Below are 24,993 nucleotides of genomic sequence, written 5' to 3' on the forward strand. Positions count from 1 at the left end.
CAAATGTATGATAATCTTACCTCTCACACTGCTGCACGTCCCTGTGCACCCTGAGCTCTATGCTGCTCTGTTGCTAAGTCGCTTCAGTCGTGTCTAACTCTGCACGGCCCCACAGACAGCAGCCCAGCAGGCTCCTCCATCCCTGGGATTCTCCAGGCAAGAACACTGGAGTGGGTTGCCATTTCCTTCTCCAATTCATGAAAGGGAAAAGTGAAAGTGAAGTCGCTCAGTCGTGTCCAACTCTTAGCGACCCCATGGACTGCAGCCTACCAGGCTCCTCCGTCCATGGGATTTTCCAGGCAAGAGTACTGGAGTGGGGTGCCATTGCCTTCTCCGGTAAGCTCAATGAGGAGAGTCTAACTCTCTCTTACTCGCTGAGGTAGCCTCAGCACCCAGTGCAGTGCCTGGCTCAAGAAATGAATGAATGAATAAACTCTGCTCATCCTAAGTGATTTCATTCATTTCAATGGCTTCAGTCATTATCTAACTGCTAAGAACTCGCTGACCCACGTATCCAACCAAAACTCTCATCTCTAAAACCTGCAATTCAAAGTCCTGAAGCTAAGACAATGTGAAGAATAAAAAGTGATAGAAGGTGGAGGACAGAGTGGGCAGGAAGAAAAATCTCTACAGTCCAGACAAGAGTAATCAAAATAGTTATGATGTTTAAAAAAATCTTTTAAAGTTGAAACTCTGAATAAATCTTGAAAAAGAGCTGACAGGATTTGATAAAGAGTAACAAAAAAAAGCAGTCAAGAATAACTCTTAGAAGTAACTTCCATTTAGAAAGACTGATTTTATTTTTGCGATTGTTTTAATTAGAAAGAAAACCTTTCCTCAAGTTTTCTACTTTTATAGCCTTGGCAAGGCAACTCAGAAAATTTTCCATTAGTGAAGTAAATGGTATATATCACTTAGAGCTTAACCAGAATTTGAACTACCACCTGTTTTCCTAAAACAAACCATTCAACTGCAGTCATTTCAAATGAACAGCAAACATAATACTAAGATACCCAAGTCACTGACCAAAAAAAATTCCACTTCTTATATAATATCCATAATACTTATGCCGTAGGAGAAATCCCAACATCACAAATATAACTACCACTATATTTCAGAATTATAAACCAGAGGGGAAAATTCATTGCAATATGAAATATTATTCTGCATAATTACTGCTTATTTATCCAGCTACAGTAATGAGTAAAGATAGGCTCCCTTATAAAATGCTTTAATTAGAGTGACAATCGTGATTCATACATCAATTTTATTTTGTTGCTCTACCGCAAGCCTACAGTGGACTCACTTGTGAGACGAAGTGGGGAAGGGAGGAAAGAAACTGTGACTCTGATTGTGTATGACAGGAGAGCTCTCACATTCAGCAAGAACATCTGTCAGGGAGGCACCCCTCCCCGCCCCCAAAAGTCATATCTGAGTCTAGTCTGCATATTTCTATTGATGGGCAAGACTTTAACTGATCCAGATTCAGTAAAAATCAGTCCTCTAGAAGAGAATGGAATCTGCTATATTTCCCTGAGATCTCTTGTACTAGAGTAACAAATACTTCATAAAATAAAGAATATTGTCAAAATTCAAACAAACATCTACCAGAGAAGTGCATAAATACACATAAAACAATTTTTTTCCAAAAACAGAGAGAAAGTGACACTTACCCAGAGCCTCTATAAACCATGAACACTGCTGTCAGGGTACACTTCTAAACCTTGTAAGAACTCTTTAGAAAAATGCTATCCCTATTTAGCAGGTGAGGAAACAGTTCAAGAGGTTAATGGCTTGCCCAATGACTCAGCTGATAGGAGGTAGTGTTAGTATTTGAAACTAGAGCTTACCATGGCTTTCCTTGAAGCCCCACTATTTCCCTGCGATTTATTTAAAAATACAGAATTTTTACAGCATCAATATTTTAATTCTAACTTAGAAAATTACATTGGCAGAATTCAAAAAAATGGTGGAAAATGTTAGAAAAAGAAACTTTCTTAAGAGCTGGACTGCATGGAGTAGATCCTCCATAAATTCCTATTAAAATAAGCTAGTGAAGGGTGGGAGGACTAACAGCTATAAATATCTCAGAACTCCACTACAAGACAGATAAAATTTTCCATTTCAAAAAAAGTTATGTTATAGTAATTAGATTCAGTATTTTTACTAGACCTACATAAGTGTAATAATGACAAAACCATTGTTTAAATAACAGTTTTAGTTCTTCCTGTTCTGTGATGGTATCTTATCAAGGCCCAAGCATTTGGTATGAATATGTTGAAATGATGTGTAATCAACAAGGATGCTAAAGATAAATTCTTAGAGATGTGAAGCGAATGCTTCCTTCCACTGTAAACAAAATGACTGAGTCCATTTCTTGAAGAAATCAAGCTCTATTTATATTCACTCTCCTGAAATGGCACAGGCAGCCTTAGAAGGATAAGTTTATAATAAATCCCTGCATTTGGAAAACACTGTTGCTAAGCATCCTCTAACATTCAGCAGAGTTTATATAATTCATGTCTCTGCTGCATAATTAACATCTCATGTTTTCTAAAAAAGCATGGTATGCTTATCTCTGCTGTTAATTTAAAATATTATAAATTTTGAGGGAATTAATAAAAGGCTATGCAACTAATTAATTAGAAAGGCAGCCTAATCCCAGGACAGATACAAACATAGACATTAAATGTCAGGATGTGTCAGAGTTGAGCTTTTAAAACAGCTTGTCTGCTTGAGATAAAACATTTCAAAATGCAGCTGCTCTTTGCTTAAAAAGGTGAACTACAAAACATTAGGCTTTTGGACGAGTCATGACTTATCAAACCACACTCTAGCTCAAAAATTAATTATAAGGAAAATACAACATTTGAAAATCAGTTTCACACCCAGCATTCAACATCAAACATTGTATCTGCTCAGGTAAAACAAGATACAGGTGTTGAAAGCAACACTACAGTAGTATTTCCAATTTTCTTATTCATTACAGAGACCAAGTTAAAAAATATGGATAATATTCAGTAACACTAGAAGAGAAGAGCAGAAAAGCTCAGAGTATACACACTGCAAAAGATGCAGTATCACTCTCACAAACTCTGGAACAGACTGCAAACCTGTCCTCTGGAAAACCATGCACAAACATATATACTACAAGGATTTTGACCTTTTGTATTAATAAACCACAAATAATAACCTTATGATTACCAAAGCAATCAGGAACACAGTTCATTTCAGTTTTATTAAATTCTGAATCACTTCAATGTATGCAATGACTAGATACCCATGCACCACTTGTTAAAACGGGCAGAGTTCCCCCAACTAAGAGGCCGGTTCAGAAAAAAGGAAAACCATCGGCAGCCAACACACAAAAGGCTCAAAGAACATATATGTCCACAAGGCATAAACAAGCAGATGTTCTAGGAAAAACACATCTATATTCTTCTTTGTAGTCTTCATTGTTAATCCTCAATCATTTCCTTAATTGTGGCTTTCTAGCTTTCAGAATTATTTTCTTTTCTTTTTTTTTTTTTTTCAGAATTATTTTCATTTTACCTATTACTTTAAATTAATTTGTATTGGAGTATAGCCGCTTTGCAATGTTGTTTTAGTTTCTGCTGTAGAACAACGTGAATCAGCTGTATGTATACATATATCCCCTCTTTTCTGTTATTTCCTTCCCACTGAGATCACTGAAGAGAATTCAGTAGAGTTCCCTGTGCTATACAGTAGGTTCTCATTAGTTATCTGCTTTACACATAGTAGTCTATATATGTCAATCTCAATTTTCCAGTTCATTCCACCCCCCTCCCCTCTTGTTATCCACACATTTGTTTCTCTACATCTGTGTCTCCATTTCTGCTTTGCAGATAAGTTCATTTGTATCACTGTTCTAGGCTCCACATGTAAGTGATTACAGGATATTTGTCTTTCTCTTTCTGACTGACTTCATTCTATATGACATTCTATATGACATTCTACATGACAGTTTCTAGGTCCATCCACGTCTCTGCAAAAGGCACAGTTTCATTCCCTTTACGGCTGAGTAATATTCCATCGTATATATGTACTGTATCTTTTTATCCATTCCCTTTTGATGGACTTCTGGCTGTTTCCATGTCCTGGCTATTGTAAATTGTGCTGCAATGAACATTAGGATGCAAGTATCTTTTGAATTATGGCTTTCTCTGGGTAAATACCCAGGAATATAGATCAATGGAAGAGGATAGAAAGCCCAGAGATAAACAGACACACCTACAGTCACCTAATCTGTGATAAAGAAGGCAAGAATACACAATGAAGAAAAAGAGAGTCTCCTCTACAAGTGGTGCTGGAAAAGTTGAACAGCTACATGTAAAAGAATGAAATTAGAGCACTCTCAAACACCATACACAAAAATAAAGTCAAAACAGATTAAAACCTAAATGTAAGGCCAGGCACTACAAAATTCTTAGAGGAAAACATAGGCAGAACACCCTGTGACATAAATAGCAGCAAGATCTCTTTGACTCACCTCCTAGAGTAAAAAAATAAATAAAAACAAAAATAAACAGAACCTAATTAAAAGCAAAGGAAACCATAAGACAAAAATAACTCTCAAATGAGAAAATATTTGCAAATGAAGCAACTGACAGAAGATTAATGTCCAAAATATATGAATAGCTCATGCAGTTCAGTATCAAAAAACCAAAAACCCAATAAAAAAATGGGTCAAAGACCTAAACAGAGATTTCTCCAAAGACACAGACGGCTCAACACCACTAACTATTAGAGAAATGCAAATCAAAACTACAATGACGTATTACCTCACACCGGTCAGAGTGGCCAGCATCAAAAAATCTATGAATAGAATTATTTTTCACTTTGAAGTTTTATTCAGAACCATTATACACACCTGCAAGACAGACCTGGACACTCATCTTCTAGAAGAAATGACATAGAGGTTCAGGACAGTAGATCACCATCACAAAAAACCTCTAGGAAGAAACTCAACACTATCAGAGAAAAAGTCAGAATTATATAACCTAAACATAATGCAGTTATTTAAATCAGTTACAGAGGGACTCCAAAAATCAGAGAGATGGGTGGCCTTGATCAGTGGTTCTCAAAGTATAGCCCTTGGGAGAGCAGCACTGGTATCAGCTATAACCCAAGAGAAATGCAAATTCTTGTACCTGACCTGGACCTATTAAACCAGTAGGATGCGGCCCACGTTTGTGTCCTAATAAGCTCTACAACTAATTCTCATATACAAGTTTAACACAGGAGAATCACTGGCCTAAGTTAGTAACACAAATTCTTGTTCACAAGCAAGTACAAGACTGGCCACTTCAAATCACTTGGGAAACATGACACACACGGACTCCAGTTCCCCACTTTCTGCATTCACTCACGTACGGAAAGGGGGCACGGATGTCAGCCTGAGGCCTGAAGAGCTCTCATCAACAACGGCCTGTGTCAGTGGCCCTCCAAGTGTGGTCCCCAGCCCAACAGCATCAGCTGAAACACGTTAGGAATTCACAGGCACCAGCCCAGACCTGCTGAAACTGAAACTCTGGGAAAAGTGCACAGCCAGCCAGTTTACTAAGTTCTCCAAGTGATTCTGACGCATGATAAAGTTTGAAACCTCAACTCCAAGTGATCTGTCTGGAATTGAGAACGTGTGAAATGAATCTGGATTCTGCAAAAGAGAATGCATACTACAGAAAGAATTAACTTGTTTACTGATGAATACGTCTCCTGGAGCTGGATTTTCTGTCCTCACGAATTAGGACGTTAAGGTATCTTACTTCCTACACATGCCAGTGGGAATTCCCAAGCTGTCCACTTAAACACAACCCAACTGGTGAACAATGAAAATGCCTCCTAAAAAGCACTGGTTTTAACCAAGATGTAGTTAAATCCACAGTCAGAACTATACCTGAGAAATCTTGTCAGTGGGAAACCCCAAATTGACTGGAACTGTACAAAAAATAGCTATTTAAGGGGGCTTCCCTGGCGGCGCAATGGTAAAGAATCCATCTGCCAATTCAGGAGACACCAGAGACACGGGTTCGATCCCTGGGTCGGGAAGATCCCCTGGAGGAGGAAATGGCAACCCATTCCAGTATCCTTGCCTGGAAAATCCCATGGACAGAGAGAGGAGCCTGAAGAACCACAGTCCACAGGGCTGCAAGAGTCAGACACAACTGAGTACACATTTAAGGCACCACAGGACACTACCTTGTCTGTCTCCTGTTACCTACGATGGTAGCAATAATCAGCTGGAGATGTTCCTTTAGCACAGAGCAGGGATTTTTGAAGGCACCAGAGGTCAAGAAGAGATGAAACTCACCAGGAGTTTAAAGACAAAACTGAATTCAATTCTGAGATTAATAAATGTTTTTATTACTCTACCAAGAGGAGTAGGGGCTTCCCTCATAGCTCAGCTGGTAAAGAATCTGCCTGCAATGCAGGAGACCTCAATTTGATTCCTGGGTTGGAAAGATCCCCTGGAGAAGGGATAGGTTACCCACACTCCAGTATCCATGGGCTTCCCTAGTGGCTCAGCTGGCAAAGACTGTGCCTTCAATGCAGGAGACCTAGATTCCATCCCTGGGTTGGGAAGATCCTCTGGAGAAGGGAACAGCTACCCACTCCAGTATTCTGGCCTGGAGAATTTCAGACTGTATAGTCCATGGGGTCGCAAAGAGTCAGACATGACTGAGCAACTTCCACAAGAGGTGTAGAGTGGTAACCATGCTCATTATGTCTCTTGGTTTTCACATACATTTCTCAAATACTTATTTAGCATCTATTTTGTAGTAGAAATCATTAATATTGCCTCTAAATATTAAGATTTTACCATGATTCTTTTCGTAAAAAATTATGATTCTAACTTTGTAATTCTAAGCTCAATGTAGTAATTGTGACTGCTTCTACCTGTCCAAGGACACTTACTACATTAAAAAAAAAAGAAAAGGCCACCAATTCAAACTTTTCTAGGCAGTCATTTAAAAAGACTAAGCCATTCAATTTTTACCCTAATAACTTCTCTAAATTTGTATTTACTTAAGAGGAAATATTAAATACTCAATTCTTTTTACTTAGAACCAGGAGAATACATAATCAAATTTACTTTATGGCTGTTTTTTCTTCCTATGCTCAATGCACATATTAGGGATGCCCTTGCAAGTTCAATAAGTTAGATATGCCCATTCTATAGCATTTGGAGCATAATTCTACTATTTTTAATGCATACAGAGTTTGAGTTGTTTTATCTTTCCTTCTGAGTCACATTATTAACCAAATGTATAATTTACTCAAATCCTTAGTTAGAAACTATAAAACTGTTTCAATGAGAAAATGCACTTCACAATCTGTATTAGTCTGCTTTGTAGCATTATTTCTAAGGACAATGTAGGAGAAATTCATGACTAACCACCTAAGTTTAATTCAGGCAAACAAGTATAAAAGAGACGACAATGAAGCGTGGAAAGGCCAGGTATATGCAAGTAGCTAATGAGGTCAGGCCAGGTTTAGTGTGTAACTTGGGTATTTCCATGTTATTACCCATTTATTACCCAAACTTATTTAAGTTTATTCTACCCTTCCTATCTTTCCTCCCTCCCTCTCTTTTTTTCCATTTCTTTCTTGTTCTCCCTTTTATCAGGGGAATATCATATTTAAAAGGGTACATAGATATCATCTACCATAACCCCATTAATTTACAAATGGAAAAAACTAAGGTTCAGATAAGGTAAAGAACCTGCCCAAGACCACAAGTCTGATCTTAAAGGTATTTTCTACTAAAAATCCATTTTCTACTATAACTCCCCACCCTGCCACCTCTTTAGGAATATCCCTCGCAAAAACTTCTAGCACACTGTTCTTAAGCTTTATTCTCTACATAAAATTAAAGAACAACACTATGTAATACAACACAGGCTAGTATTTAAGACAGTATACAGAAAACCACATTATTTTCCCTACTGGACACTTCAGCTATGAGACTAAATCATTTTTAAAATTACCTTCTCAAAATCTGATTCATTGCTAGATTAGGGTAAACAGAAGATAAGTTTAAATATTGTCAAGGCTGTATACTGTCACCCTGCTTATTTAACTTACATGCAGAGTACATCATGAGAAATGCTGGGCTGGAAGAAGCACAAGCTGGAATCAAGATTGCCGGGAGAAATATCAATAACCTCAGATATGCAGATGACACCACCCTTATGGCAGAACGTGAAGAGGAACTAAAAAGCCTCTTGATGAAAGTGAAAAAGGAGAGTGAAAAAACTGGCTTAAAGCTCAACATTCAGAAAACTAAGATCATGGCATCTGGTCCCATCACTTCATGGCAAATAGATGAGGAAACAGTGGAAACACTGACAGACTATTTTTTTGGGCTCCAAATCACTGCAGATGGTGACTGCAGCCATGAAATTAAAAGATGCTTACTCCTTGGAAAGAAAGTTATGATCAACCTAGACAGCATATTAAAAAACAGAGACATTACTTTGCTGAAAAAGGTCCGTCTAGTCCAGGCTATGATTTTTCCAGTGGTCATGTATGGATGTGAGAGTTGGACCGTGAAGAAAGCTGAGCACCGAAGAATTGACGCTTTTGAACTGTGGTGTTGAAGAAGACTCTTGAGAGTCCCTTGGACTCCAAGGAGATCCAACAAGTCCGTCCTAAAGGAGATCAGTCTTGGGTGTTCACCGGAAGGACTGATGCTGAAGCTGAAACTCCAATACTTTGGCCACCTCATGCAAAGAGCTGACTCACTGGAAAAGACCCTGATGCTGGGAGGGATTGGAGGCAGAAGGAGAAGGGGACGACAGAGGATGAGGTGGCTGGATGGCATCACTGACTCAATGGATATGCGTTTGAGTAAACTCCAGGAGTTGGTGATGGACAGGGAGGCCTGGCGTGCTGCAATTCATGGGGTCGCAAAGAGTCGGACACGACTGAGCGACTGAACTGAACAACAGTTAATATTTATTTACTGCTTGTATATACCACGTACATACATCCTTTTTATGTGTACATATCTTCAAATAAGCATTTTCTCTCTACCCTACCTTCTGACTCTTTCACAACTTTTTCAATTAAATGTAACACAGAAGTAGAAATTAAGTTTTCCTGCCATCTTCCTAAAGTTCTTGGTGGCAGAGGGGTTCTATCTATATATAATATGTGAGTGGAAAGTAGATGATCCTATTTATATCTGGTATGTGATTGACAATATCACTTTTCCCCTGAAAGTCTAAGGATACAACTTAACTTCTAGACTATATTTACCTGTGAAAAAATATGGGGGCTATCTTCTATTTCATAAGTTGATCCTACTCTTAGTTTCACAGACTAAAATTAAATCAAAAAACATTATATCACTTTGACAATTATCTGTTTTATGATTTAACTTTGATTAAGAGCACAGATTGGGAGTAAGATGACACTGAGTTTAAATTCTAGTTCTGCCACATACTAGCAGTGAGATCTCTTTTTGAGTCTCTCTGATACTTATATCTCAGGGTTGCTGTGACAATCTGATGAAAGAATCTTCCCTTTCCTACTTTCCCATACCCTCATTCTGACTATACAACTTTTACTTTTTCTTTTAGGTTATTCTTAGATGCTGGCACTTTTTCTATATAACCAAAGAATCTCCTTTCTCAATTGGAGAAGTCACTACATTTTCTCTAGCTTTGAGTATGTACCTCACTGTATTGTTGTTGTTGTTTAGTCAATAAGTTGTGTCTGACTCTGCAACCCCCTGGACTGCAACCCACCAGGCTCCTCTGTCCATGGCAAGAATAGGGGAGTGGGTTGCCATCTCCCTCTCCAGGGGATCTACTAGACCCAGGGATCCAACCCACATCTCTAGCATTGGCAGAAGGATTCTTTACCGCTGAGCCATCAGGGAAGCTCTATCTCACTGTACAGTTCTTTACAGATCTTTTTCCTTCATCAGATTGTATGTTTCTAGACAGCATGAATCCCAGAACCTTCTAGAATGCATGAAATCTGTTAGAAAGTTGAAAAGGTATGCTGAAGAATGAATCATTGCCTAGAATAAGCAGGTACAAAGTAATGCCTAAAGAGTAATCCAGACTCTTCATTGTCACCTAATGGAATGAAGGAAGCAAAGTAAACCACTGATATTTCTTCTTGATCAGCAGGGAATTCATTTCCATGATCAAACTCATCAATGTTATGAAGAACAAGAAACAAGGCAGAAAGGGACTCCATCCTAGACCATAAAGTACCAGAAGAATGTTCATATTTGCCTTGTCATCTGCATAACCTATAGTCTTCCCTAGTTGTGTGTCCTCTAAAATGGAAATTGTGAAAATGACCAAATAGAATGAATTAAAACTTGTTTTTTCTACAAAAAATAAGATATCCAAATTATCTCTTCCAATTATCTTTTCTTCCTTCTCAAAACTGTTTCCCTGCACACCTACGTCAGATTAGAAAGATAAAATGACTAATAACCTAGTAAATTTGATTAACTATGAATCAAAGCTTTGCAAATAAAAAGTTACCATATTTCTGTACTAAAGCTGTAAAAAAAAAAAAAAAAAAAACTAAACTAAATTCCCAATTCAAGAATTCAATTTCTTTCATGACCTACAAGGGTTAAACTTTATTTAAAGCACCTTATAAAGACACTGGATAGGTCACAAACTGGAACAGAATGCCACAAATGAAAAAAGATTCCTCCAAAATATAAAAGGACTTAGAAACATATGCCCATACTAGAGGAAAAAAGAAATTTAAGGAACCTAAGATTACTGGCAAACTAGAAATGCTATGAGGTATACGCCCAGTCTTAGAAGAAAGATATCTTTTCTAGGAAAGATGTCTTTTCTAGAAATAAATACTCTCAGAACAACAACAACAGATTATTCGACATTTTTCAATAAAGTCTTACCTGCCTGATCAAATACTTTAATAGGCTATAAAAACTGCTCTGATCTGATTACATTTTCCATGGCTAAAATTACCCTGGGAAAAAAGGTCTTAAGAGCTTCCAAAGCAACTACAGTTATACCGTGGTTAAAGTCAGAGTCAACCGATTAATAACAGCCTTTATACATTTTCAAACTGAAACGTCACTGTCACATTATTTGGAGGCACAGAATTCTTAGGTTTCATTAAGTACTTTTTTAGCACTTCAACAAATACAAAGCTGCCCTGTAAGAAAAATTTTCATTCTCCAGCAAGGACTTCTCCCTATTTTCTAACAGGACAATATCAGTATACACGTTCACCATCAATACTGCCATTAATGCATCGAGTTACGCATGTGTGTGTCTGTGTGTATCTGTGTACTTAGGAAGAAAGATACACACTGTAACAGTGTTTATTTTTAGGAAGAAGGATTAAGAGTGATTTTTTTTTTACAGTTTTCTGAATTAACTGAATTTTTTAAAACATATATATTTTTATGATTAGAAAAAATTAGCTGCTTCCAGTAGGAAATCAATGAGATATAAATTATCAGCTTGTAAATAAACCAGAGTTATTAAATCCATCAGTACAGACTCACTATAGCAATCACTCTCACCTGCTTCATTACACAAGGCTTTCAAGTCTGCTCCAACATATCCATGAGCACTATTTGCCAGGTGTAGCAGTTCAGATTCTGTGAGTAAATGAGGTACCCTTCGAAGCAGTTTCTGGAGGATATCCAGCCTGTCTTGAGCATTTGGAACTCCAATCTCAATCTCTTTATCAAACCGTCCGGGTCTTCGGAGTGCAGCATCCAATGCATGAGGGCGATTTGTGGCCCCAAGAACCAACACCTGTCCTTCACTTCCTTCCTAACAAAGTAAAATAAAAATATATTACATATTCTTGTGAAATTAAAAAAAAATGCACTTGGTATATAGACAAGGATAGATCTAACTGTTCACACTGCTAAGTCCTATCCCTTTTTTCTCAAATTTCATCATTCATCCCACATTTCCCAAAGCTCAGTCTAAATACCCCTTAGAAAGTTTCCAATACTTAACTCTCCATCTATTGTAAGTGACATCTCTCCCACTTCTGGCATCTTAACCACACAATTCTCATGACTAACAATCTATAGGTTATACCCTATACCATATAGTTTTATTGAACTGTTTTAAGTTGTTCTTTTCCCCCACTTGAAAATAAGATTATGACTCACAGTCATTAAAATTATGACCTACATGTGCTTCAAAAAGAACAAGGCTCTATTACACAGTTGAATAAGAAATCTTCATACATATGGATTGTTTCTTTTTTGTTTTGATAAATCTTCAAATTCCTGAAACACACACAATATAACCAACACCCAAGTATCAGATACCCTTGAATACATATGGATTTTTACCCCGAAGGATAAAATTTGGAACAATGTGATCACAATAAGCCATCCGCAGAAATTGTCCAACATTCTACTCAGATGACCTAAGTGCGATCTCACAGAGACAAGCTTAACTGAAATGCAATTTGAAGTAAGAAAACTTAAACCTAATTAATTAAACTGGATGTGCCAACAGAAAATGCATGGACTACAATGAATCTATGAATTATGACTTTAGAAGACAAAAATACAGGCCCTTAAACATTTTCAGGCCAAAACATTAGTGTCACATGCTTGCTCCCAGTCCTGCCCAAAGGCAAGAACATCAGTTCACAGCAGATCTATCCCAGTGGCAGAGAAAGAGACAGCAGTAACATAGTAATTAAGATCCTCCAACACAGAGCCTTCTATCAGACTTCTACTCACCAAAATCTACTAATTATAATACATGTATTTTTAAGGATGAAAAGAAAGTTGCTTATAAACAAAGCATTTGGTCAGCTTAACAACTGTACTTATTATAAATGGACAAACTGGTGTCCCACTTTCTGTATCAATCTCTTGAGAGTATTGTTATTATGGACCTATCCTCATAGCCTCACTAATAAACTCTCCAGTAAACCAACACTGACTCCTCCAGCTCTGTAGCGTGCGTGTGCTGTGCGCTCAGCTGCAGCCTGCCAGGCTCCTCTGTCCACAGGACTTTTCTTCTGTGTCTCTTGCATTGCAAGCAGATTCATTACCTACTGAGCCATTGGGGAAGCCTCCCAAGCTCTGTAAGCTGAGGTCCAAACCTGGGACATTATAATCACACCCAGATATTTCCCTAAGACTGAGAACCAGGTGGTTGTCCAGACTGCTGTAGGCAACAACCCTTCTCTTAGGTTACTCTTGAAATTGTAGCACAGGTAAGCAAATAACAGAAATAATAACCAAAAGTTTGTTATTTTCATATGTTCAGTTTCTACCAATAGGCAGTAAAACCAAAAGGCTCCAACTCTCTAGCTTTTTAATGTGCAAAAGAAAGACATAGGACTCCATAATTTCTAAAATTTCTTTAGGCTCTAACATATTAAGATTCTAAAAACTGAGTTATTTACAATCTTGTGTAAGAAGTGTATTCTTCTGATAAATGCCTACCAGGAGTCTTCATTCCTCTTCCCTATTAGTTCTACTGGTCTTCCTTTCATAATCAGCACATAGTTCTTATTAATATAAGATTGCATGCACTATATACAAAGAATTTGGTAACATGAGTAAACTTTTTTTTAAATGTTGTACAACACATTTCCCATGATTCTCACTTGGTCCTTTCACTTCCAAAACTTAAAGCTCTCCCACCAAACTAATTTTTACAAGAGTTATATGAGACTTACTTATGAAATTTCTTAGTAAATTCCCCTTAAGTTTAACTGCTAAATTTTCCTTACTGATTTTTACTTCAGGTTTTTAGGTTAATACCATTTATTAGAAAAAGATATTTATCAATGTAAATAATTTTATATGCTAGAAAAACACTGCCAGGTTATACTGTCCTTGCTGTTACTAAGAAATCACTGGAGAAAATTATTTTATGGGTCTTGGTCCTCTAGTTCTTAGAGCTAATATTTTTTCCTTTACCCTAGAGATCCCCAAAAATTCAGACATACTTGATAGTTTTTGCTACTACATACATATTATTAAGAAAATATCCCCTACTAAAGAAATCAATACTGGTGCTATACTTACTGAACCAATACCATCCATCAGTGTTAAGAGTGAAGCTACAACTCTTTTTTCCACTTCATTCTGAGCCCCTTCTCTTTTAGGGCAAAGTGCATCCAGCTCATCAATAAAAATAATTGATGGGTGCCTAAAAATAAACAAGTAAAGAATTCTCTAGTACACAGTTAGCTTTTAAATTTGATATGTTGCATTTCAATTAAAAATTGATTTTTTTTTGATTGAAACACAATGCAGCAAATTTAGAATTTAATTAGTATCAAAGACAAAAGCAATAGAAATGTGAAGCTAAAAAATCTTAGAATAATTCTAGCCTCAATTATTAAGTCACCAATATGACATGCTAGTAGATCTGCCCTCAATAAAAAGCAGAATACTGAGAACCTATATGGCTCATGAGATGAGAGTGAATGCTCAGATAGACCTTGCCCACTAAGACCCCCTAAATTGCTATCTCTTGATCAATTCAGAAACTGAGGCCACTGAAGCTATTCCTTGGAGCTGGTTTAAAGTCCAAGGGATAGAAAGCAAGAAATGTTCTTTATTATTTGTTCTTTGTTTAAAAGTTCTTTATTATTAACTATAGTCACCATGCTATAGATTACATCGCCATGATTTATAACTGAAAGTTTGTACCTTTTGCTATTATGTAATTTAATAACTTATTTATCTAAAACAGTATTTCTAAAGTTTGTTTCTAAAACAGAATTAGAACAAACTCATTAAATTTACAATCTACTTCCAATGTTATATTTTTGTTCTATTCTTTCACATTTCATATAAACTGCTACTATCTCTACTTTCATTAATACAGCCTTGACTATATCCAAAAAAATTCCAAACATCCAAAAATAAAGAATACCGCAGAGTGGCTTCAGCAAATATCTGACGTAATCTTGCTTCCGTCTCCCCGTAGAATCTGTAAGAAATAAATTACATTTAAGGACCAACTCTTATCATTTTTAAAATTCTGCCTATAAAAGTTCATCTGACTTCAAATATTTTCAGAATACTTAAAACTACTTTCAAAAATTATTTTCTAATTTAAATTTTATACACATTAAAAGCAAATTTAACAATTCAGTGTGTGAAACATCCAGACAGAATACTATAGAGCCATTTTTTAAAAACTACATTTAAGAAGCATATCTAATAATATTGTTTATTCTATTAAATTATGAACCTACTTGCTTATAATTTCAGGGCCATTAATTACAGAAACATAGGCGCCAACTTCATTAGCAACAGCCCTGGCAATCATTGTCTTTCCAGTACCCGGAGGACCATAGAGTAACACTCCTCTAGGGGGAGGAATTCCTAGAAGAAGTAGAGAACACTGGATTCAGCATTAGTAGGTTTATGGTAAACATTGTCACATGACTTCAAACACAAGTTATAAAACAAATTTACTTGCATCAAAACTAAAGTAAGAGTCAGAACTTTTTCCCCCCAGACATGCCAACTCTGACTTTTTCTCTCTGTCTAGACCCAACCAGACCAGGCTGGTTAGTAAAAAACTGGTTGGATACCCACACTATTGTCATGCCCCAATCCACACAGCATTGTCCAATGATCAGAAAACAAAACCCAAACAAGGACATCCAAAAGAAGCCACCAATCCCAGTTTTCTTCCAACTAGTTTCATCCAACATTCAATCCCAAATTTCATCCAATTTCATCTCAGAGAATATAAGCATTACCAGCAAAATGTCAATTCAAGGTTTCATTTGATACATATAAAGATTCATGAAAAAGGAAAAAGCAAAAAAGCGGAGTAAGACATGGTATGCACCACATATATGCAGAGGATCTGGGCAGTAACCTTTCAGAAGCCCTGAGTTTTCTAAAAGTCAAGTCACTCCCTGCACTTGTTTTAATACAAAGAGATCTGCATTCAGCTACACTGCCCAACAAAGAAGTTTTATCCAAACTATTTAATGTTTGGTTTATTTTTTTAGTCATTACAGCTAATCTAGCATGGTACTTGTTCCAGATCCAATACAAACAACTGTGGAAGTATGCAGTTAAAACAGACAAGACTACGACTGACTCACATACCCTAAAGCAGCAGACCCCAACCTTTTTGGAACCAGGGACTAGTTTTATGGAAAATAATTTCTCCACTGACTAGGGGTGCAGGGGTGGGGGGTAAGACTGGAATGGTTTAGGGATGATTCAAGTTACATTTATCGTGCACTTTATTTCTATGATTATTACATCAGCTCCACATCAGAGCATTAGGCAGTAGACCTTGAGCACAGAAAAAGGCTCAGTTAAAAGGCATTTCCCAAAGCAACTCACAACTCCTACCACACCTCCCACCCAGGAAAGAAAAACTGGAAGAGAAGGTGAACAATTATTAGTTAAGTGCAATGAGCCAACTGCTTTCTAGTTTAACATTTCTGGGTATAATACACTGAAAAAATCATACCATAACTCTTGAAAAGCTCAGGCTGTTTGAGAGGTAATTCAATAATTTCTCTAATTTCTTTCAGCTGACTATTTAAGCCACCTATCATGTCATAAGTTACTTTTAATTGGTTGGCTTGATCTTTTGAATTTGTACGGTTCTTTGTAAAATTGACTCTTGTTTTTGAAGAAATAAAATAAAAGGTATCAGTGTTGCTCTGTGCTCCCACGCTGGGTGACTTCAGTAATCTCTCTTCATCAACAGGTTGCTCACTTCCTTCCCTGGCAGACTCAAAACTACATGCAAGCCCTGTGACTTCCTCTAATCCAAGTCCACTGCCATTCCCAGGACTCTGTGTACCATCTGACAAAATGCCACCAGCTTTATCCATCATTCTGTTATCTACTGGTCTGTAAGGAGTACTACTTGATGCCGGCCGTCGGGGCACTTCCAGATCTAACTGGCTTAGCTGTAAGGATATATCCAGGGTGCTGGGATCTCGGCTGGACAGCTCAGAGGCCATTCCCCGGGCAGCAGTGTCAGAGTCATTCTGAGCCCTTCTCAACATTGTGCCATCTGCTCCTTTCACTCGCAACACTTGCAGCTTGCATGGTCGTCCATAGAATGTACAATACAGAAAGTTGCCTGGTAAAACCACCTTGCCATCTGGAAAACAATTTATTAAATATATATGTCAGCACAATTTTTCACTCATTTAAAGTTTGAATAGCAATTTAATCTATTAACATAATTATGCTTGAAAAGACTAAATCAAAGATGGAACATAAAATAATTGTTACAAAAAACAGAGGACCTAAAATTCCTCCCCTAAGATACAGCAGTATTTGGAGACCTAAGAAGGAAAAGATGATTCTCTGAAATCCTCTACACTCAATACATGTATGATTCTATCAACTATATCCCCATATGGCCAGACATTCCATGTTCAACAATGAACCAACCTAAAATGGCAAATCTAAATCAACACTCCAACATTTCTCACTGAAAACAACAGAGCTCAAGGGTTAAAAGTTTCAGTTCTACCACCAACTGTTCACAGGTTAAGTCATACATTCTCTGCAGGGCTCAACTATCAGTCAATTACACAGCAGTTGAGGTTAATACTGGGGGGCGGGCAGGAGAAGGAGAGAGAGACTACATCCCTATCTTAAAGGGACATTAATTCATTGGAAAGAATAATCTCTACACTATTTCAAAGAAAAGTATTATGCACACAAGACCTCGAAGACACATTAGTTTATTTGCTGCTGCCTTGCTTTTCAAAATTTAGAAAACTATTTTTTTTTGTATCTTTTTTATATTATTTTAATTGGAGGATAATTACTTTACAATATTGTGGGGGTTTTGTCATACATCAACATGAATCAGCCACTGCTGTACATATGTCCCCCCATGCTGAACCCCCCTCCCACCTCCCTCCACACCCCGTCCCTCTGGGCTGTCCCAGAGCACCAGCTTTGTGTGACCTGCTTCATGCATCAAACTTGCACTAGTCATTTATTTCACATATGCTAATATATATGTTTCAATGCTATTCTCTCAAATCATCCCACCCTCGCCTTCTCCCACAGAGTTCAAAAGTCTGTTCTTTACATCTGTGTCTCTTTTGCTGCCTTGCATATTGGATCACCGTCATCATCTTTCTAAATTCCATATATATGTGTTAATATACAGTATTTGTGTTTCTCTTTCTGACTTAGTTCACTCTGTATAACAGGCTCCAGTTTCATCCACCTCATTAGCACCGACTCAAATGCATTCCTTTTTATTGAAAATGAAGTTTCTCAGTCGTGTCCGACTCTTTGCAACCCCATGGACTGTAGCCTATCAGGCTCCTCCAACCTTGGGATTTTCCAGGCAAGAGTACTGGAGTGGGTTGCCATTTCCTTCTCCATAGAAAACTATTAAAAATACATCTCACCTAGTTTTCTCAAAATACAACCAGCCAGTTGTTCTTCATTAATATCTGCATTTTTGTCACTGTGAAGGGTGGGAGAAATAAAAATCAGCATTAAGTACACCAGAAACTAAAATGTAATATAAAATGACACGCACACAGTGATAATGCAGACCTAATCAAGAAAATCATTAGTTTACAACCTAGAAAAAATTTATACAATTTTAGAATGATTTATACTTTGCAGATACATCTTACAGCCATGAAATCATTTGTAATGTGGTTTCCTAGAAGCCCAAATCAATGTTCTTTACTATCTTACATACCACTCATACACACACCTCCCCCCCGGATATACTGAGGTGCATACACGTACAAACGTGGTGTACATTTATGCACTACATCTCTGCATGTAGTATATGTATAATAAATTAAAACAAAAAAACGTGTTTTTTATTGTGTATCATAGCCAAAAACATTTTTAAAAAAACCACTAGTCTCAATTAATCATTTTCTCTCTGAACTTGCCCAGCTTGGATAAAGGCTTTTATCAATAGCTTACTTTATTCTCTTTCAATCATTCATAAATTACCTTTAAGGAAATTTAAATCCTATAGAGTACATTATCTGAAGAGCTAAGAAAAAAGCAAGGTAATAGTACAATGGAAGTTTATCTTCAAGAGAAAGGGCATGCCTAAAAAAATGTAAAAGCCATCTTCTGACCAATTACAGTGTTTTCCAGGAAGACTGCTTGTTTGATTACAGAAGTATGGCTAAAAATCATTACACTTGTAAAGACACACATCCTTGGAGAGCTTTCAGAACATGCATCTCAGTGCATTTTTCCTCCTCCATGTGTAAGCAGTTGGTATCAGGAGAAGAAGCCTATGGCTATTGAATTTGACAGAGATCACAGAGGGAGAATGGTTTAGCTCAGGAAAAGGTATATTAGCAAGCCCATGTGGTCCAAATCTAAGCCATGTTCTCAATAACATTATCAGTAACAAAACTGATACAAACTTATTTGAGGATTCCATATGCAAATTCATCTACTTGCTAAAATATGTTTGTAACCCCAAAATCAATACTAGTGGGGCTTTCCCAGACATTTGTAGAAGAGAACAGAACAGGCAAAAATGTGAGTAACCCAACACTTGCCCAGCTGAGGTTAAAAAAAGCCTCTATGTCAACTCTCATTCAGAGGTGACCAGAGGACAGAAGGTGAAGAGGGAAGGGAGCAGTACAATATACAGCAAAAAGCTGCAGCTCCAGGACCAGGTAGAGGGGTGTTTGAATCCTAACTCTGGCACCTCTTAATGGAGTGACCTCAGGCAAGTCACTTAATACTTCTAAGCCACTTGTCTTTTCTAAAATAGAATTTACCAGAATGAGTTATTCAGGGAGTTATAAGATTATAAGTTATAATCTATGTAAGACATGTATTTTCATATATTTATATATGTTAAATAAACACACACACACACACACACACACCCCCGTCCTCCAAGCAACAGTTCAGTATTTGCGGCAACTTCATGTAACATAACTACCACAAATGATGATTTGATTATTTTATTTATTCAAATAAAAGAGAAAAACAAGGAGAAAATTTCATGAATCAAATGTGTGTATAAAGAGGAAACTGTATTTCCTTAAATACTTAAATTTACTTGTTTATAGAACTCTGAAACTACTTAGACTGCTTTTACTTATTAAACTTTGAATAGAAAATATTTGCAAATATGTGAAATACGTAAAAATAAACAGTTTTGCTTTTAAAAAAAAGAATGTGTGCAGATAAAATCATTTCCACTAGAAGGAGCTCTAACATTAGTAATAAAATTTTTCAGCTAACACCTGAAGGATTTAAGCAGCAGACTAAAATTACTGATTTTTCTTATTGAAAATTAAGTTTCTTGTTTAAGTTCTGCTGCCACATTTAAAACAGAAGATTCTTTAAAAAAATAAAAAAGCTTCCATTTAATACATATGAAGTCCCTTTATAATAGGTACTCATTATCACCTAAGACTGCTGCGCCCTCAAGAGGTCACACTTGTTAGTAACTGATCCAGTCAACTGATAACTGCCTAAAGGACTGTTTTAGAACAGTCTAAAGATTAATCCTATTTAACCTGAGTTAATTAAAAAATTACCATAAAATAATGAGCAAGTTACTTCTCACTGAGCCCATTCTCTCACCTGTAAAAATGGATAAACATGGACACCTTGCAATATGTTTAGAGGATTAAATGAGGGAAGAAAAATGGGAGAAGTGTATGCACTTGTGTCCTAGCACATGGTTGGTGCTCAACATATGTTGTGTTCTCATTTCCTTTCTGCCTTTTACTTTGTTGCTCACTAAACTGTTATAAAATGCACTGAAGATATTTTCCTGTTTTTAAAAAGAAAAATAGGCCAAGGCTTAAGCTTGGAATCTATAAAAGTAGCAAAAGTGAAGAAAACATTTCAAAATCAAGCTAATGATTGAAAAATGTTTTGTGATTCCAGCACATAAAATCCTCCAAATTTTTATAAACATGCTATCAAAGTATCAAAAGATTTTTTAAAAACAAATTTTGATAAGACTTGTGTATGCAAACTGAGTAAAAACCCTATTAGGTACAGAACATTCAAGAGGGTGGGTGATATACTTTAACCATATCGATAGTCTTTCATAGGGGACTATTTAAAAATATGATAGATATAACTATTTTATTGGTTTGAATAACCAGTGAGTTAAAACACACAATCACATACTTTGCTTGAGCAGTCTTAATTAAAACTTGTTTCTTGCCTATTCATAGTAATCTACTATTGTCTTTACAATTGTAAGACAGGAAGCCCTGATTATACCACAAACCATGAGAAAAAAAACACCATTAACTATCCATCAATAATAATTCCTCTTACCTAAAATGTCAGAGCATACTGTAATCACAGGACATTAGAGAGCCTGTAGTCCATAAATGACATAACACCCATCTAGTCTGTGCTGTCTGATACAGTAGGTCACTAGCCACGCAACACTTATGGCCATCAAGTGCTAAGAACGCGGCTAGCCCAAACTGAGATGTGCTACAAAGGTAACATGACACAGTGGATTTTGAAGGCTCAGTTTGAAAAACAGAATGAAAAATCTTGTTAATAATTTTTGTACTTAATTATAAGTTCAAATAAAATTTAATATATTAACTAAATAAAATATACAATTACTTTCTCTTTCTCTTGACTTTTTAAATGTGGCTACTAGAAAATGCAGAATTACACATGTGGTTCACATTTGTGACTCATCTTATTTCTACTGGGCAGCACTAATCCAGACAGTCACCACGAACAACAGCCAAACCTGAGAGCCACGTCCATTTCCTCAGCCTGCAGCACAGCACCCAAAACAGGCTGGACATGGATGGCATCACCAACCCTCACACCCACGTTCTTCTGTGCCACTTCACTCAGGCCAACCTTGCCTCCAGGAAATCCTGCCACAGGCCAGGCCGTATAGACCTGCCCACAACAGAGGAAACAAAAAAATAAGAAAATACTTATTTGTAGAATATCATTAATTTATAAGAAAGAAAACTAAGCACAGTCAAGTACATGGCTCTGCAAAACACAAGTCTTTGCCCCAAAGGAGATACTATGAGATACAAACTACAAAGAACTATTGAATTTGAGCAAGCTCTGGGAGTTGGTAAGGACAGGGAAGCCTGGCATCCTGTAATCCATTGGGTCACAAAGAGTCAGACATGACTGTACGACTGAACTGAACTGATAAATATTACACCTTTTTTTGTGAAGATTAGGGGTAATCCCACAGGGAAAATGGTGGAAGAACTGAGAGTTGGTTTTAGGAAAAGAGATAAGACCTTAACAGGTGATAAGAGGAAAATAAGAAAAAATACTGAAGGCAAGCTAACTGTAAGGTAATTCAATCTGGAGCATAAACTACATCTAGGAGACAGGGATGGACCAGCACAAGAGCTCCATGGGAACCTGGATCTCATCAGACTTATGTTCTAAGGGAGAAGGTTTCTAGCTCCAGATTAGTGGGCTGAGCTTATGCATTTATAGTCTTCTCTTCCACAAAACACACTAAAGGATTTTTTACAGTAAAAGTCCAGGACAACAAAAGGAATGGAAGACATGCCATCAGCAGATACGAGATTACAAAATATTTCCAGGGGACCCCACCGGTCGGGAGAACACTGACAGATGAAGCAGCAGCAGAAGACATGTCAGAGGCAGAAGAAGAAAGCCAAGCTGCCAAAAATGACTCAAGAAAGATCCTGGACTTAAAAGTCTCAGGTATGATGAATGGCTGCAAGGACAAACAGAGGGTGATCAAATATTTATATACAAAACAAATGACCCAAAATAACATTTCTGTGAGGAAATACAACTCATAGACAGCAAAATATAGGGCTGTTAGTGCGTCACTATTGCTGGGGGAAAGGCTTCTCCACATCATGACACTTAGGAGCTACAACTCCCAGGGTATCACAGGAACGAGAAGTTTATACAGATGTGAGGGTCTTGTAAAATATAGCTTTTCAATTATCACTGCTTGTGTTGAAAATAAAAAACATCTCAAATATTTCTCAAGTAAGGAAATGAAAAGGACTCTTACCTCCTGCTTTCCATCCAAACTGGTAAGCAACACTGGTCGACCGATACAAATATTTGCAGACTTCATGGTATTGAGTCCAAGTTGAACAAGAGAATTCTGGAATGCTTTAGGAACTTTGTCATCTACCAAGAAGAAGAAAATTATTTTCACAGTATTCTGTAACTGAAGTTAAAGCAAGATTTCTTTTGGACTAAATAAAAATCCTTAATCTATATTACCACATGAATGCACTTATCATACCCTGGAGAAACTATTTTTCGAACCCTCTTTATTTTAGCAGACTTAAAACCAAGCCTTTGTGAGGTTCCACTGACAATATGAATGCTAACTAAAAAAGGATATTTTATGGGCAGGTATTAGTTTTCATTATTTTTTTTTAAATCTCTAATTTCATTACTAACTGAACATACTTGCAATAGGGCTTTTCATACTTGCATTTTGAACTTCTCCTATTACAGATTCTAAGTTGATTTGGCTACTAGTACTGAAAGGCTTGAACTGGGGAAATGGCACATAATCTGGCTCTAGAGGATTAAGTTATGTTTCCACTTCTGACCCACAGGACAGCAATCAGACATTTTCCTTTCTATTCCCAAGAACACACGGATAATAACAACACAGGTCTTGTTCCTTAGGCGAAGACACGCTGGCTCAAATGACCATTAGTGCTTTCAACTTTTGGCCAGAGAAGGGCCTGCAATTCAGTCCAGTTACAAAACCTCTGAAAATGATGTGCTAACATCTCCACCTCTGCCCACCCACTCCCTCAGGCTGCACATCTGGTTAGCTGCCCCTCCTCTCATCTCCCAGCACCTTATATTGTCTGTTACTAGCACTTATCATCATAACATTCATTTATTTCACAATTCGACTTTCCTTTAAATTATATACTGCTTTGGGGGCAGGAACTGGGTCATACTCATCTTTGTAAACTCCACTGCCTAGAAGTTCATTAAATACAGAGTTTGTCTGCATAATAAATATCCATGATAAGAATGGATGCAGTAGACAAGTATACGGTATTTTTCTTTTCAGCACAAAATCCATGCTAGCACTTATGATGCCTATCACAAACTTTATTATAAAACTTATTATAGTCACATATCATAATCAGAGAGCTCTGACTAGTATTCGTGTTCCTTCATAATCAGAAAAACAGATTTTTTGTAATTAAAAAGAAACTAAGTCAACAAAAGCAAAACCATGAGGTCTGATTTACATCATTTTTTGCCACTGCAAAGTAACTTTCCAACACTTTTATTTTCCCTCTGTCATTAGATGAACAAATATAGAAAAACAAAGCAACTCCCAGGGCTAAGATTAACAGGACTGACCATAAACTAAACGTTTTTTATAATGAGAGACTGAAAAGAAATTCAACTTTCTTATGAGCACCAGGTCTCTTACACAGTTTACGCATCAATAACAGCAAAGTGTCCTGTTTGATAACCTCGTAATATTCAGTGTCTGCCAATTCTCTCTTCCTTACGAAGGAAACCTCAATGAATTACCCTTCCCTCTTCATAATTACCTTGCAGAAGTACTCAGTCCCTGACAAGATTTTAAGTTTTCTTTCTCTCTTCCCTCCATCCTACCCTGAACCAAGATTTGATAAATCACACACTTCTCAAATACTTCCATTTCTCCCCACCACCAATGGATTCAAATTTCCATCCACTGGCCTTATTTTCTAATACATTTCCATCGTATTTCCTGCTTACAAACTGTTAACCGCACAATTCCCTTCACCAGTCCTCATTCCTCCAGTTCTTTATATCTCTACATCCACACATCCACTTTCCTACTAATTTATTGAGCACCTTATGTGCAGATTAACTAATGAGATAGTAAAGGTAATTTCAAACAACCATCTACCCTTCATGTGTTCATTCAGCAAATAGCACGTGCCCACTCTAAGGCAAATACTACAATAGGCACTGGGGATACAAGGTGGACAAAAGCAGACACAGTCTTTGTCATGGAACATATAATTTAA

The 24,993-nt window shown here is 37.0% G+C and overlaps 1 protein-coding gene across 2 annotated transcripts in view; it reads right to left on the reverse strand.

Annotated features, from left to right (window-relative positions):
• The window catches only part of SPATA5 (spermatogenesis associated 5), a 323,645-nt gene that overhangs the window by 294,644 nt on the left and 4,008 nt on the right, over positions 1–24,993 (reverse strand). For both annotated transcript variants that reach the window (XM_043486957.1, XM_043486963.1), the window contains exons 2-9: positions 22,998–23,119; positions 21,717–21,874; positions 18,394–18,452; positions 16,473–17,117; positions 15,229–15,358; positions 14,904–14,960; positions 14,048–14,171; positions 11,555–11,810 (exon numbers count right to left, since the gene is read on the reverse strand). In XM_043486957.1, coding sequence (XP_043342892.1) covers positions 11,555–11,810; positions 14,048–14,171; positions 14,904–14,960; positions 15,229–15,358; positions 16,473–17,117; positions 18,394–18,452; positions 21,717–21,874; positions 22,998–23,119 — 1,551 coding nt within the window. The remainder of the gene's footprint in view (positions 1–11,554; positions 11,811–14,047; positions 14,172–14,903; positions 14,961–15,228; positions 15,359–16,472; positions 17,118–18,393; positions 18,453–21,716; positions 21,875–22,997; positions 23,120–24,993) is intronic.

Source organism: Cervus canadensis, chromosome 1, assembly GCF_019320065.1.
Source record: "Cervus canadensis isolate Bull #8, Minnesota chromosome 1, ASM1932006v1, whole genome shotgun sequence".
NCBI classification, from domain to species: Eukaryota; Metazoa; Chordata; class Mammalia; order Artiodactyla; family Cervidae; genus Cervus; species Cervus canadensis.